At 47.6% G+C, this 14,757-nt stretch overlaps 1 protein-coding gene and 1 long non-coding RNA gene across 4 annotated transcripts in view; one reads left to right on the top strand and one right to left on the bottom strand.

The window, feature by feature from the left end:
• Positions 1 to 7,130, bottom strand: part of zeb2b (zinc finger E-box binding homeobox 2b) — a 37,439-nt gene extending 30,309 nt beyond the window's left edge. For 2 of the 3 annotated variants that reach the window (XM_076094726.1, XM_076094727.1), the window contains exon 1: positions 983 to 1,043. In XM_076094726.1, the coding sequence (XP_075950841.1) occupies positions 983 to 1,034 (52 nt within the window). In that variant the 5' untranslated portion in view covers positions 1,035 to 1,043. Of the gene's footprint in view, positions 1 to 982; positions 1,044 to 7,022 lie in introns of those variants that run through there. The other variant, XM_076094728.1, reaches the window with a different exon arrangement.
• A 116-nt stretch (positions 7,131 to 7,246) lies between these two features.
• Positions 7,247 to 11,057, top strand: LOC142952784 (uncharacterized). Its single transcript, XR_012954716.1, has 2 exons — positions 7,247 to 7,376; positions 10,584 to 11,057. It is a non-coding gene; the product is annotated as an uncharacterized LOC142952784 (long non-coding RNA).
• Positions 11,058 to 14,757: the final 3,700 nt, after the last annotated feature.

Below are 14,757 nucleotides of genomic sequence, written 5' to 3'. Positions count from 1 at the left end.
AAGGTACGCCAGGTGTAAGACAGCAGCGAGATGACACAACTTAACCTCTCCCTCGATCTCGGTAAACGGCACAAACAGGCAGCGCTGCAGTCGGAGGCCCCAGAGCCCATGACTTATACATGACGTGGGTGGGAGTAAACAGGAGCAGACCGAGGCATTCTGTTTCCTTTCTTCCTTCTTGCCGGTTGCGTGTTTTTTTTCATGTTGTACCTGTCTTTCTTATCTAGCCGCAGGAGGGCGAAAACTACACTTTTAATTACATGGTGGGAGTTGAGGGTGGAAGCAGGGGGGGGGGGGGGGGGGGGGAGCGGGGGGGATGTAGATACCTAGGGCTCCTTCACATTCTGTGCTACACCTAATGACAGAGATACAAGACCTTAACTGGGAAGTTCAAAACAGCAACCACCTCCATGTGTACAGGTGCAACCTTTCATTTATCCATTTATCTGGTTAGTGTTGTCTGTAACAGCAGACATACCTTCATTTCTGTAACTTAAATCCCCTCACAACTCTTTATTTTCCATTTTCGACGCGTACCTGAGGCTCCTGTCAGTGAACAATGAGGGCAATTATAAGATAATTGGTTTAAACTCCCTGAATATTGGTAATAATAATAATAATAATAGCTTTGTGAAGATATTAAATCAAGAAATAAAAACATTTATGATAGTTCTTGTTCATATTTTAATTAGGTTTCAGGTATCTAACTGTAGTTCTTACCCTTAGCGACGTTAATAACAAAAATAATAAGCAACCACAACGGTGGAATAACACCAAACCTCTTGATGCCTTGATGTGCACATTTATTTAGACGTAATGAATCCAATAATTCGTCATAACTGAACGTAGTTTGGTGAGTCATAGCAAGATGATTTTAAGAGAAAGGTGAAGAGAAAAGGCGACTTTTAGACGGAAATGTGAACGTCTTACGATCAGCTAAGATGCCATATACTCACATGTGTGTATGCATATTATGCCTTACATAATTGAGTAGCTCCATTGGCATGACGAGAATGGCTGCAACACATGCACATCCACACACTCTGTAGTCTCCATATACTGTAAGTAAAAAGGAAATTTTGATCTAAGGCTCCCCCCCCCCACCTACCCCTGGGTTCTGCCTCCCCGTGTTTCTGTCAATCCTCTCCTTTTTTTTGATCAGTGGCTTGAAAGAGTCGGAGCATGTGTGAGTGCTCAGGTACCTGGGGTACGCCGAGGTGCTAATTAGCTCGGCAGGATAATTGATGTGTAGATTACACCGTTGAACAAATGCTCCGACTTGTTTGTTCTTCGCACTTCTCAGCCTCTGTGCGAGGGGGGAGAAAAAATAAAAAAATCCCTCTCCGCAGCACCTCCCACTCGCCTTTTACCTCAGCCCTAATGAACAATTTACCTGCCTTGTAAAGGAGGTGGTTAAGCCTGCCAAGGCACAGGGAAAACAAAGAGGGGGTTGCGCTGGAGTTCATTTCCCACAGGTGGAACTACTGTCTCCTGTGCTTCAAGACCTGCCTCTATTCCCTGGTGTTAGCGGGGCTGGCTGTGGAAGAAGAGTATGTGTATATACGCTTTGCCAAACCCTGAAGGAGAGGATGGCGAGCATACATAATTCCAAAAGGGAAACAATTTAAAAAATGAAAGAGCATGCCATTAAGAGCGCCGGTAGGCTTCCATTGTTCTGCCCCCCCCCCCCTCCTATAATGCTATTTCCTCTATCTTTTGTCTTTGGGATGCTATTATTAGCCGAGCGCGCACGCGAATAACCTCCCCCTCCCACCCGCGTCCGTTCAATAGGGTTTGAATTTGCTCATTAACGGCTAAGAATCCACAAACACATTCGCCGGAGCTTTTGCTACTGCTAATAAACTAATCATGCCCTCTCGTCTAATTGGGAAATAGAATGAGGGGAGGAATGAGAGCTTTGCCCGAGGATTTTAGGAGCTGGGTTTCTATCGCGCTGGCAGAGAAGTGGAGCCCATTAGCAGGACAGATGTAGAGGCAAAAGGTGAACGGCTGAGACGTCGGCTCCTCGCCACGCTGCCGGACCGCCAGTAATCTGTCACCCACACTAGTTTACAAGTTAAACACATTATTGTGCTTATTGAGTCTCATTTCTAGGATGCATAGCGCTGGCTGCTTCTTTTCTCTCTCCCTTGGTGGAGTGCTTACAAACCTGCCAGGGCACTGTCACTGCATGCATGCTATTACCATTTCTCTTAGCTGTCCTGATTAGTCAGGCAGGCAGGGCGGAGAGAGAGCAGAAATAGAGAGAGAGATAGGGGAACTAAGCCAAGACACAAAGTCTTACACTCATTGTTTCTTGATACTTCCTTCACGTCCCTTAGAAACCTCGTCTCTCCGGCTCAAGAAGCCCCCAAATGGCTTTGCAGGTCTCCAATTTTCACAGCTCCCGGAAGTCACATCGCTGCTATGTTGCCGTGTAAGGGGCGAATGATTTGCACAGTGTAAACGAAAGGAAACGTGTTCTGCAAGATGTCCAATAATGCTGTTAACTCTGTGTGTCCCAATGAATTAAAGCCCACCAGGACATAGTTCAGCCATGAAAAATGCACTCAATACAACCTCCCTCAAGAAGATCATTTTATTCTCTTGTTATTGTGTTAGCGGCCTTAGGCACCTCGGGTTTGCTATGTCGGTGTGATAAGGGAGAAAAAAGATGAGTTCTCTTTTAGATCAACCCTGAACTCCCTGGGACAGATTACCGTGTCATCGAAAACCCGGGGCGGCATGTTTGGACTACACCAGATTGGGAGTCTTGCTGACTAACTGGCAGTTTCCGTCGCCAACCTGATAACTCTCCTCCAACATCCCTCACCCCGGCCCGGCCAGCCAGCCAGCTAAGCAGGCAGCCACTTTTTTTGTGTTTTCCCTCCCTGCCTTTTTCCTGTCGCCATCTCGGTATTTAATCTAACACCGGCAGGCGGCAAGAGGGGTTTACCCCCCCCTCAAAGACAGCATTGCAAGGCGGAGAAGGCAAAAGTGGGAGGAAGAGAGCCGAGCACTCAGGCGGGGAGGGACAGGGGAGTCTAGGCAAGGCACAGGAAACCTGGGCCAAGCGTCACTTTTAACAAAAGCCTTTCATCTTTCTCTCCGCTTTCCCTCAAGACAGTGCGCTTCCAGCAGTGGGATCCTTTTAAGTACATACCTGATAAGGAAACTTTTTTTCTTCCCTTTCGAGAGCGCATAAAGGAAAAGTATCCCCCTCCCACACACGTATGCACACATCCCAGTGCAGTTAAAACCCTCTCATCGCTTTGAACGTCAGATACTGTCCCTTTATCCTCGGCGAGCAGGTTTCCTATGGCTATTAACTCATTCAAAACAGGTAATTACGGCGGGCAAACGGAGACGCCATAGATCAGAGCGAGCCGCTCAGGCCCTCTCCACCTTTGCAATCAAACCGGCGACGTCTAAGCCAGCGAGTTAACAGGACAGAGGTAGTCGAGGATCCATTTGCGGATAACTGCACCTAATCCATTTTAGTCAGGAGGGCCGTGTCTGCACCGGGGGAGGACCCCTGGGATGTGTCTGATGGAGAGGTCATAAATCACAGAGAAGAAGTTGAAAAAGTCGAGCTCCCACGGAGGGAGAGGGGTAGCAGACGGACGGGGGTACCGCCCCTCAGAGGAAAACAACCGAGGCCATCATCACCTTAGTTAAAATATCAGCAACCTCAGGCCAGCGAGGGCGGGGCGGCCAAACAATGCCGTCTTGCCTGTGGTAGCAGAAGAGAAGGATTCATGCAGAACCTCTGCTGGGTGGTTGTTATTGTGGGACAATTCCCTCAAGTGTACTTAACATAGCATGAGCCAGTTGGTGGACATTTTTATCCAAAGCGCCTTTGCTGCAGACATTTTTCCCAGAGGGAGTCGGCCCGCTAGCCCGGCAGCGTTAGCGACTCGCTCATGGGGAAATGGACCTTTAACCCGGGCAGAGGTGGCACTTGAGCTCCGATGCAGAACACATAACCCTAGCTGTTTGCGTGTTCGGTGTTAAATGTAACAGAGTCACAGAAGCGATGACGAGGGGAAGGATGCAAAGAGAAAGGACAGAGAAGAGAGAAGAAATGAACCCAGTCTCAGGAGCCGAGAAGGCCTTTTTCACCTATCTTCTCATCTGCACAGGAAGTAAATGGCTCCCCAGGAGAGCACTCACTCTTTCCTTCCTCGTCTCCGTTTTTCTCTCCGCTGTTTGTTGTTTCAGGTAATGAAAACAGAGCGGCTGACAGAGACGTTTTCATGTTGTTTTCGTGACCCGGACGACATGCCTGAGCCTCCCGCAACGCTTGTTCAAGCCAGAGGTGAAGTTTGACAAGATCCTTAAACATTCTCCCCCACTCTCGTCTGCTCCCTCCCTCCACTCAAATTTCGAAGCAAGCTGTTGCGTAAGAAACTCTGTATCTATGGTAATGGGCAGCTAATTGATCCCATGGGGTTTCGCTGGCGTGGGGAGAACTTATTTACTCTTGCGACAGAGGGATATTTCAGCTCAGACATTTTTCTCCCGCCCCTCAAGCCTTCCTCTAATGTGACTATAACTCTCAAATTCTCTTATCTGTACAGGGCACGCTAAGGTGCAAGAGGGGGCCAATGTCGACACATTTTCCCATTTGAGAAGCACGTGTTCGTGGGGTGACAACCAGCCGTCCGTTGCACCACAGAGTGGAACCAATCAGGCCCTAACACCTTGACTTTTCTCTCTAAATGTGGCCGCCGCTGCTGAGCTGTCTCACCCGCCTCGGTGTCAGTGCTACAAATTGGCTTCCAACAGGAATCCAAGGTGCCAAAGAGCCATTAGACGGACAAAGGCTTGAAGTCTACCCAGGGATTAATGTGTCAAAATCCGTGTGTGATACACAGGAATCAACCCTCTTCATTAGGGCTTGCTATAAAGGAACAAGACAGATTTTCTCTCCGCCAACGTCAGTTCATCTCGGCGTGCACTCTGCTCTTCTTCTCCTTGTAAAGATAAATTGAACTGTTTCACAGTGGCTTTGAATGCTTGAGGCTGTCATTAGGACCTGAGGTTTAGGACATCGCAGGCATTTACCTGATCCCTTTATCAAGTCTGAGGTGCTCCAGCAGGCTCCACATTATTTGTGGAGACGTAACATTTCTATAGCTGTTAATAGCTGTCATATGGTCGGCTAAGTAAAAGTTTCTTTTCTGTAGTAAGGCCCGACATTTTGTCGGGTTTTCGCTCTATCACTGCAGACTCAGAGGGTCGTTTCACAGGCTGTAAAGAATTAAAACCGGCATATTTACTGGTGGATGCATCATCATGATGAAAAGCACCAACAGAACACCTGCACCACTGAGCGACAACAGGCCCGATTGTGAGCGAAGCCCATCTCCAATTAAACAAAGTCGTAATCTGCCCCCGACAGAGCGGATTAGGCTTTGTCCTGGTGGGGGCCTCATAGGGGGCCGAGGGAGGAGGAGGAGGAGGGGGAGGAGGAGGAAGGCGGTTAACCGCGGCTGGCGACTTAATTTCCTGTGAATACACCCTTGTATCCTCCCGTGGAGTTACCTGAGTCAGCGCAGTCGGTCGGCCGGCCATCGGCTGACTCGCTGTCTTGCTTGTGGGACTCGAATCCTGTCTGAGATAACAGCTAATCATTTGTCACTGCGAGAAGCAATTCCCTCCAATCACCCGGGAAGAGAGCACCGCTTTATTCTGCAGCGCTGTCAGGATGGCAAGAAATTACATTCGGCCATGCTTTCCCCCCTCAACTCCCCACCCCCAAATCTCCCCTGAGCCCCGTTTGGAACGACAGAACAACAGCTGACAAGATTGGAAATGACTCTTTCCAACGTCAGACACAGACATACGCATGTTTTCTGTCTCTATACCTGTGAGGATGTTCCTAAAGATCGTTTATTTCCTCAAAACCGACTCTGTCAGTTTTAACCCCAAACCAATCAATGCTGAAGCTAAACATACGGAGCTTTGTTTTTTCAAATCTTGTGAGAACATTTGGTCAAGAAATACAAGAAGACGATATCACACAGGAGCTTTGGAAAACTCTGGGAAAACACATGCTGGCAGATACATGCATACAGGCCTGCATACAGCACACACACACACACACACACGCTGTTGCCTGTCCCTGCAGCTGTTTCCTTTTGGGATTCCTTGAGTTGTTACACTGTGACACTCCCGGCTTTCTCAGTTAGACAATTATTTATATGGAACAGCGTTCAACAGCCGGCCCCAAAGCTGAGGAGTTAAACCTCTACAGGGGCCAAAACACGTTCACAAACTAAAGGTCCACTGATATGGGAAACGCTCTCGTCCAACACAGCTCTATAACTGAAATGCATGACACAACTGTGTGGGTAAACTACCAGACAGGACAATGATCATGATCTTTTGAATGTCTCAACTTCTGCTCTCCCGAGACAGACAGCGAGTGAACTTTAGCTTTGTCCTCTGACACTCTTTCTCAGTCTCTGCAGCTCTTGAGCAAGACGAGCCGTTTCACCAGATGTCTGGATTCTCTGTTAGCAAACTGCACCTTGACAGCTTCGACTGAACTTTGTGTTGCGTTTCAACAAGAATTTCGCAATTGAATTTGTCAGAGGGCACTTTGTGAATATGCAGGAAAAAGGGTAGACTAATGGGATTCATATTAAACATAACATGGGATGCAAGCTATTGCAACAAAAATGTTGCTTGGCGCATTGCTGCCACGAGAGCCGAATGACGGGAACGCAAAGCGGTGGCAGTTCATAAGGTTTCATATTGTGAGTTAGTGAACTGACTGGCTCTGGGACGGCTGCCCACACTGCATTGGCCATACTTAATTACATTATGCACGCCGTGGGGATATTCATAGCATACATGAACAGTGAATTAAAAGGAAGAAAGAGACAATATTGCCAGTGTGGAAAAGGACCTCTGACATTGAACGAATTTTGCGATGCATTTAAAAAAAGGCACCGTCCTATTAGATTAGCAATGCTAAATTAACCACAATTTAGAAAGAGGAGAAAAAGTCCAACCTGAGAGGAGATCAGTGCGACGGTGGCGTCTGGGAGACACTAGCTTGTTGATGGCATAATGCTAAGTCTGTGTGTTGAAGATAAGAGTGCCATACAGTAGGCCCTAGGCCCAATGTGTGTGTGTGTGTGTGTGCGGATGTGTCGTATGTGTCAGAGAGTGGGGGGAGGATGTGTGTGTTCGTACACAGATATATAAGAGTGTATGTGTGTTAGCGTGCAAGACAAATGAGAAAGGTGCTTGACGGTGTGAAGCGACTTATCTCTCATTATGGGGAACAGTGGCTGAATAAGGCGGTCGATAGAAGAGAGAAACAATTAGAGAGAAGCATCCAGGACTGAGCACAGACTGTTGAGGTGCAGTGTTAGGTGTGTGTGTGTGTGCGTGTAATAGATATGGAGAGGGGCCATAACACTGTTTGCCATGAAACCAGGTTACAGGTTATATAAAAGAGACGAGCTGCGAATGATTCCTTAAGCTTTCGCTTTGAAGAAGAAATGTGGAAAATTGATCGTTTCAAGCCCTTTTAATTTTAAGGTAGTATTTGGAAAATGCTCCATCAATAAATGGATGTAGCAGGAAGGGTGGAGGCAGAAAATGTCCACTACTCAGAAATTCAAGAGCAGGCTTTTTTTTTCTTTTTTCGCGCTGGCACAAATACCAAGGGAGACGTCTGATTTTCTCAGGTTTAACTGAATAATGTATGCATACCTTCACTTGGGCATGATGAAGCAATTTTGGCCTTTAAAACCTGCGAGAGCAGGGGGTGGGCTTCACTTCCTGCACCTTTGAATAATTCAGACGGCCAGGTGGAAGGTCTCAGAATACTTGCTATCTTTTTTTTTTTTTAACGTGGCGTAACAGAGCCGGGTTCTTATTCAGAAGGGCTTCATGAAAGATGTAAAACAGGTGGTAAGATAGGGGGGCAAATGGCAGGAGAGATGTTGTGTTGCATAAACAAAGCGTGGGTTGTCCGAAATCATGCATCCATCACGCCTCCCTCAATCATAATGAATACATAAAAACCTGACCTTTTCTCCTCAGCGTGCATGTTTTCACCTACGTCTGAACATTCAGGTTCAGTCTGCCGTTGCACTCTGTGCAAGACACTCTGGGTAAGAGCGTCAGCTAAATGGCTAAAATGTAAATGTAAAATGACAGGCCCTGGAGATCCCCCTGCCCTGGATGTGTGTGCGTGTGTGTGTTTTCCATGGAGTTCAGGTTTGTCCTTGATAAAAGAGAGGAGGGGGGGGGGGGGGAGGAAAATATATTTGTGCCGAAGGAGAGGAAAATGAATAGAGGGATTTGCCGTCACAAAAGTGTGTCTGACAGGTTGAAGGGCTGGAACCATGAGCGAACGGACACCTTGGTGGGTTTCCTGAAGTGGCGTCTCGCGAGCAGATATGAAAGAGGAGTGTATGATACAGGGAACATTGCAGGATGCAATAAAATCACAATGACCTACCTAACAAAAGTGAACATTTCTGCTCTGCAGTGGGATGCCAATGATTTAAAAAGTTTACACCTAAGAAAAGGAACAATTACAAAAAAAACGAGGGTATAAGTAACACGTTAGCTGCCTGAATCCTCTGTATTTGACGGATATAACATGTATTTATTGTGTCCCACCTCTTCGCTGACACTTAAATTCCCCTCTGGGATAAATAGCAGAGGCCCTGCTGTGTTACCACACAAGCACACACTGAGCGATCTGAGAGAAACCCAGGTACTAGTCCCCGCAGAACCTTCAAATTACTTTAAATCGATGCAGTAAAATAAAGCAAAATGCATAATAATGTGTTAGCTCTCCGGTGGGAGCGCAGAGAACGGAGAGAGGAAGAAAAAGAGCCAAAGGTTTCCCAGGCCAGGCAGCGCTGTCGGTTTCTCGTCTTTCTCTCAAACTCCAAACACCCCACGCTGCTCGCTCCTCTCACTGCCCTCAGTGGCCAAACAGAGAGGAGGATGTTTGTCAGAAAAGCAACGAAAATCAATAAAGGCGAGACCCCACCACCAACCACCTGGCCAAAGGCTGGCGGTATTCATGCGCGCTGCTACGAGTGCTGCTCCTTTCGCTCCTAGGTTTATTTTCCGCTTCCTACGCGGAGAGGAGCGGGGAGGAGGAGGCCAGGGGGGTGCACACAGGAGGCCTGAGGAGCAGCTGGGCTCCTCCCACAGTGTTACCCGTGGGCTGGCTGCGATGCTCAGGTGTTGTGGGGGGAGGGCAAAGAGGCCACAGAGTAGTTGGACACTCGTACCACCCCCGCTACTACCTAAAGTTACATCCGAGGTATTTAAAGCGGTGATAGTAAAGTCGTATTTTTACTTTGCTTCCATCTTTGGTGTTCAGCGGTCATTGCTGAGGTATTCTCAGCTATTCTACATTTCCCTGAGATCACTTGGCAATCCAACAGTGTGGGTGGTGCTACTGTGTGAACTCCATTCTGCAAATGAAAGGTGGAAGAAGAGAACGAGAGTTTAGGAGGGTTTCAACCAAATACCAACAGAAACTATTCAGCACTGCTGGAACAAACTTTTTGAAGACCCTGTAGACAACCGGCGCTTGCAGTGATGATATTAGTCAAATGTTAGAGAGCACAAACTGACCTCAGATTTATTCAGAGTTTCACTGAGAGACGTTTGAACATTCTGCTTGTATCTCTGCTCCCTCAGAACTAAAAAAAGGCAGAAATGTTACATTTTTACAGCATTTGACGCCCAAAAGTAACATTTACTGAAGTTTCTTGCTTTTATCAGGTATTTACTTTTACTTTTAAGGCCTAATAATGTTTTTTAGTTAGTTCATTTTCACGCTCGTTTATAAAACTCCAGTTTGTAGAAGTGGGTTTTTAACATTTGCATCATCCTGAGCCCGAGAGTCTGCTTCCTTTCGTTCCGACCAGACGCTGCAGCGGCTGATTTCACTTGTTGACACATTTTTAATCGCGTAGAAGAACCTCCCAGTTGGAGCTGATTTAAAGATGAGCTCACCATAGAATGAAAGCTTTGAACTGTTTCTCTCGTTCTCCACCAAAGCAGGCCTGCATCACACATGGTTACTGCTGCAAATCCTGTCCTCTAAGCCATCTCAGCGTCTTCCTCTCTGACATCATTTATGGATAACAACATCAGCTGAAATATGACTCAACACCTCCTCCCTCTCTCTCTGACACACTGTTCTGGCAACATATGGCTAAACACCCTAATGCACTCCAACTGTGGCTCGCCTTAAAATGCTGCTGCGCCCTGTAAAGAGAGCACTTGTTTCCTCCCACACAACACGAGGGCGACTTAATCTCAATTACACCCGGAGGTGAACCCCGTTTCACTTCCCCACCTGAGTGATTGTCCAACAGCAGCGAGCTGAACTGTTGAGAGCGGTGCTTTTCTGCTCTCCTCGACTCCACTCGGTGCGGGAGAGGAGGGAGTATTGCGGTGGAGGTCAGCAGTAACTGCGGCTGAAGCCTCGCAGTTCATTCCTGCCTTGCAATCTGTATTAGAGCGTCTTAAAGGAAGAGCTTTACTGACCGGGAAGCATTTACCTTCCTGTCCCCCCCCCCCCACAGGTTTTGGCTCTGGATAACCTATGGCAGCAATAAGAGAATCCCTGGCATGTTGCAGCAGAGGCCCGACAACGCTGAGACCTCATCACGACTGTCTGGTATCGAGGTCACACTACTGCCCTGGACCTCGCTGCAGCGGTGGGGGTCAGCTGTAAGCATGTCGGTGGAGGTTACGCAGGAGGTCTCTTCCTCATACTTTCTCGTGAGTCGAGAGGAGGACCGAGGAGGTGCATTTGGTTGTTTGGTGGTTTGGGTTCAGCCGGTTCCTTACCTGATCGCCCAATTGTCCTGCAAACGTTAACTGAGCATGTGGAGCCCTAAAGATGAGCTGCCACTTTAACACGGCAGGAGCTGAGCGCCTCAAGGTATACATCAGTAATATCAGTTTGTCTGTCGAGTGAAGACATCTCCCTCTGATATATTAACACTGTTACTTCATGTATTTTTCTAAATCTCATTAAATACGTCTTGATTCTATCCTGTCTTGTTTGTGTCCTCATTAAACCCTCCACAACCTCCCAACAGCAGCCGCTGAAGAGGAAGAAGATGCTATAATTGCAGCCCCTCTCCACTCTTACCTGCCCCCCCCCCTCACGCAGCAGAGAGAGCAACGTTTGAGGACGAGGACAGACTTGTGTTTTTGCATTTTAAATAAACATGGCCCTTGTGGTTTGTCCCAAGGCGAGGCATAAAGGGAGAGGAGCCTGAGTGAGAGAGAAAGGGAAGGGCCCTCAACAACCACCACACCTTCGCCTGAACAAAGGGACCAGAGGAGTTATGGCGGAGGAGGACGGAGGGGTGAGAAGTGCCTTTCACTCAGACCTGCACTCTGTGTGGACTAAAAATAGCAGCACGTTAACTTCACGACGTTCAACAGATGAGATTTTAATAAAATAAAAGACTTAATACGTCTGAGACGTACATCTGTTCGGCTGCCGTATTTAAGAGTTTGAGTTGAAAGCTTGAACGGCAGAGTGTGACTGTAGAAAACTAAACAACAATCAGAGTTCAACAGGTGAAAGTTCAGCCGTCAGAACAGACAAACTTCTCTCTCTCTCGTCTGTTGGGTTTAAATGTTCATAATGTTTCTAAAGTTTAGTTTTAAACACTTCCTGCGTGTGCATTGTCTCTACGTTGCTCTGCATAACAGCATTAGTCCAGCTTACAATAGATGTAAAACAGTAACACAGAGGAGGAGGAGGAGGAGTGGGAGGGGTGGGGGTCTGCTTTGTTAAACCTCTGCTGAAATCTTCCAATAAGGGATTATGACACAGATCATAAATATACTCAACCTTATAAATATTTGAGCTTGGCTACTCCCCTTGCTTAATGTGCTGTACAGGCCCTAATTAAGCCAGTATCTGATAGATGCCACCGCATAATGATGTGCGGGTGTCTGGGGGTGGGGATGGGAGGCAGGGGGAGCGGCGGCGGGGGACAGAAGTATCATCCGAACCGCTCGCTTTGTAATAATGATAGCAATGTTAATAATGGCGCTGCTACTTCAATTAAAACTACTTAGCTACTACAGCTGCTGCCGCCGCTCTGACCCCGCGTGAGCCGCTGAGAGCGGAGAGGTAAGCTCGTCTCTCTCTTTCACTGTGAAAATCCTCCTGTAATCAGGTCGCTTCTGTCCATTATTCAGTCCTGCGAGTCTCATTTTCTTAAAACAAGCGAGACAATCTTCCAAAATGAATCAAATTGGTTCAAGAGTTGAATTAGACGGGCATTGTTTGCAGTGCTCTCTCTCTCTCTCTCTCTCTCTCTGCTTCTCACACACACACACACACACTATCTGGATGAGATACACCAGGCATTGATTTACACGTCTCACTTTCACTCCCCCCTCTCCCTCCCCCGACTACAGCGAGCTACCTTCTCCCCGCCGTTATCGCCTGTGAAGAGACAGCATTATTCCACTGCACCTATTTGTAAATTTCCTGCTAAGTCTTGCAGCAGTGAACGCAGCTTGAGTTTTTCTGCTGATGAGGTCCATTCGCCACGCAGGACTTGCTTTGCCAAGCACTATTTGAGCAGTGATTCACTCAGCAACATGCCATCCAGGTCCCTGTTTCAACCCCGCTGACACACAGAGGAAATGTCTCACTTTGGACCTAATGTTCCACCAAGTTATTCTAAGAAAAGTTAATAAGACAATATATGTTACTATTTTTAAACTTGTATTCTACGCGGTGAAAGCTCCTAACAATCATAATAAAGAGAGGAAATGTGGCCTAGGTTTTGCACATGGTCTTCAGACAATTTACAAGTAGAGAACGATCTAATCTGGACTAAACTGATTCTTCTGAGCTTCCCTTGTAACCTCGTTAAGGACTTCTCACCTCGAGTTCAAAATGTGAAGCCATTGTCCGGTGAACTTGTGCTGCTGCAGCTCCACATTTACCCGAGGAGCGAGGCACGCAGAGCGAGCAGGGACCTCAAAACTTCATGACTCAATTATTCCGCCATTTGATTCATGTGCTAACCAGATGATCAATGCAGATTAATTATGTAATAGTCGTTTTGGCGGTGGGCCACCTCCAGCGGAGGCAAAAAAGAGAAAAGAAGCTATCGACTCTTGGCTTGAATAAGGGAGGGAGAAGCTCAGGTACTCGGGACTTATTCAATTACTACACCGCAGAGCTGCACGGGAAGCATCATTTCTGGGTTCTAGCCTCCTCCATTTACACACACACACACACACACACACACTCCACTGACCTGGCCTGCTTCTGACAAGCTCTTATTACTGAGCAAACATGCCTGCCAAGTAGCCATGAAGCAGAGCCTAATGAGCACATTATTGTATTTACCTTAGATAAGGTGAGCCGCACCAGGCGATAAGAGGCAGATAACGCCGTGTTTGAACCGTGGATGTATACATACGGCGGGTCTTTGGGTATTTGTCAGTTGTATCAAAACATGGCAGCTGCTTGAACGAGGAATGTGATACCAGAGGATCAGACAGGAATGCTGACAGTTTCAGCCACAAATCAGAGAAAGTCTGGAGAAAGCGAAGCGTCGGGAATCAGAGAAAGGGTCAGTGGGCAGAGTTTCGAAATGCCAAATGATAGTTCCAGTGAGGGCGATGTGGTAAGCAGGATGGGGGGGGGGGCAGGGTGGCGATCAGGCACGTTGGCAGGAAGTGACTTGATGATCTGACGCTGGGGGTGAGAGGTCATCAATGAGTCCTTTTTACTTCAGCTGGCCTGGTGCATCCTTCCCTGGAGATCTCACATTTAAAGCGCCTCTCTATTGCAAAGAGGGCCTCTCAGATTTATCACCTATTGACCATGGTTCATGGCAAGGTCATAAATCCATGCTCTGGCCCCCTGCAGATGGCCACCTCAGAGCTCCGTCAGCTCGATAATACGAACAGGATACGGGCAGAGAAGAAGAACAAAGCCCCGAACTCGCTGTTGTGTGAAAAGGTATCCGCCGCTGTCAATCCTGTGTGTTCACAGCTTCCTGATGCAGAGTTTTTTGTCCCCCGGTGGCACCTATAGTGTGCCAGATGTGTGTCCCCCCCCCCCCCCCCCCCCGCCCTCGACTCCCCATCCTCCTGCATGTGACCTGAGACCGGCCCAGGGCAGAATTCTGGGTAATTTCTCGCTCGCATCCTACACCGTCGATTGCGGCGCCTTTTTGAGGTGAGGGGAAGTGACAGCGCCGACTCTCCGGGGCAGAGCTTCCCAGTCGAGTGGATCAGCGGACTGAAAATCGCTTATGAATAGTCATTAGGCCTTCATTACAAAGCCCCTCACTACCCACTTCTTCCTGTGCAACCAAATGCCTCTTGTCATCCACACAAGGTGTATCATTTAATTGCCAATTGATTTTTCTCCCCCCTGTATATGACAACATGTCACATAGCAAAATGCAGCCTCGACCAGCCCTAGGCGGCCACATATTCTTGGCATCCTGAACCGCCCCTGAATATTCTTCAAAAAGAGACAGGATGCTTCAACCCAAAGAGAGCTTAAGCGCCTCACACAATAATTAAACTCAATACATGTGAAGACAGAAAGAAGAGGAAAAAAACACATTCTTTGTGCGACGACTGGCAATTGTTTCTTTGTGACCCATTTTCTGTTTCAGAGGCCACAAAGCTCTGAGAGCGTACGCTCCCTTTGAATGTGCCGGCTGACTCGTCATGGTGGCAGCGTTTTGTCAAATC

Source organism: Anarhichas minor, unplaced genomic scaffold (genome assembly GCF_050575085.1).
Source record: "Anarhichas minor isolate MPS153535 unplaced genomic scaffold, ASM5057508v1 ptg000018l, whole genome shotgun sequence".
In the NCBI taxonomy this organism is placed as follows: Eukaryota; Metazoa; Chordata; class Actinopteri; order Perciformes; family Anarhichadidae; genus Anarhichas; species Anarhichas minor.
Note: the sequence above shows the minus strand (reverse complement) of the source record. Positions and strands in the feature narration are given on the sequence as shown.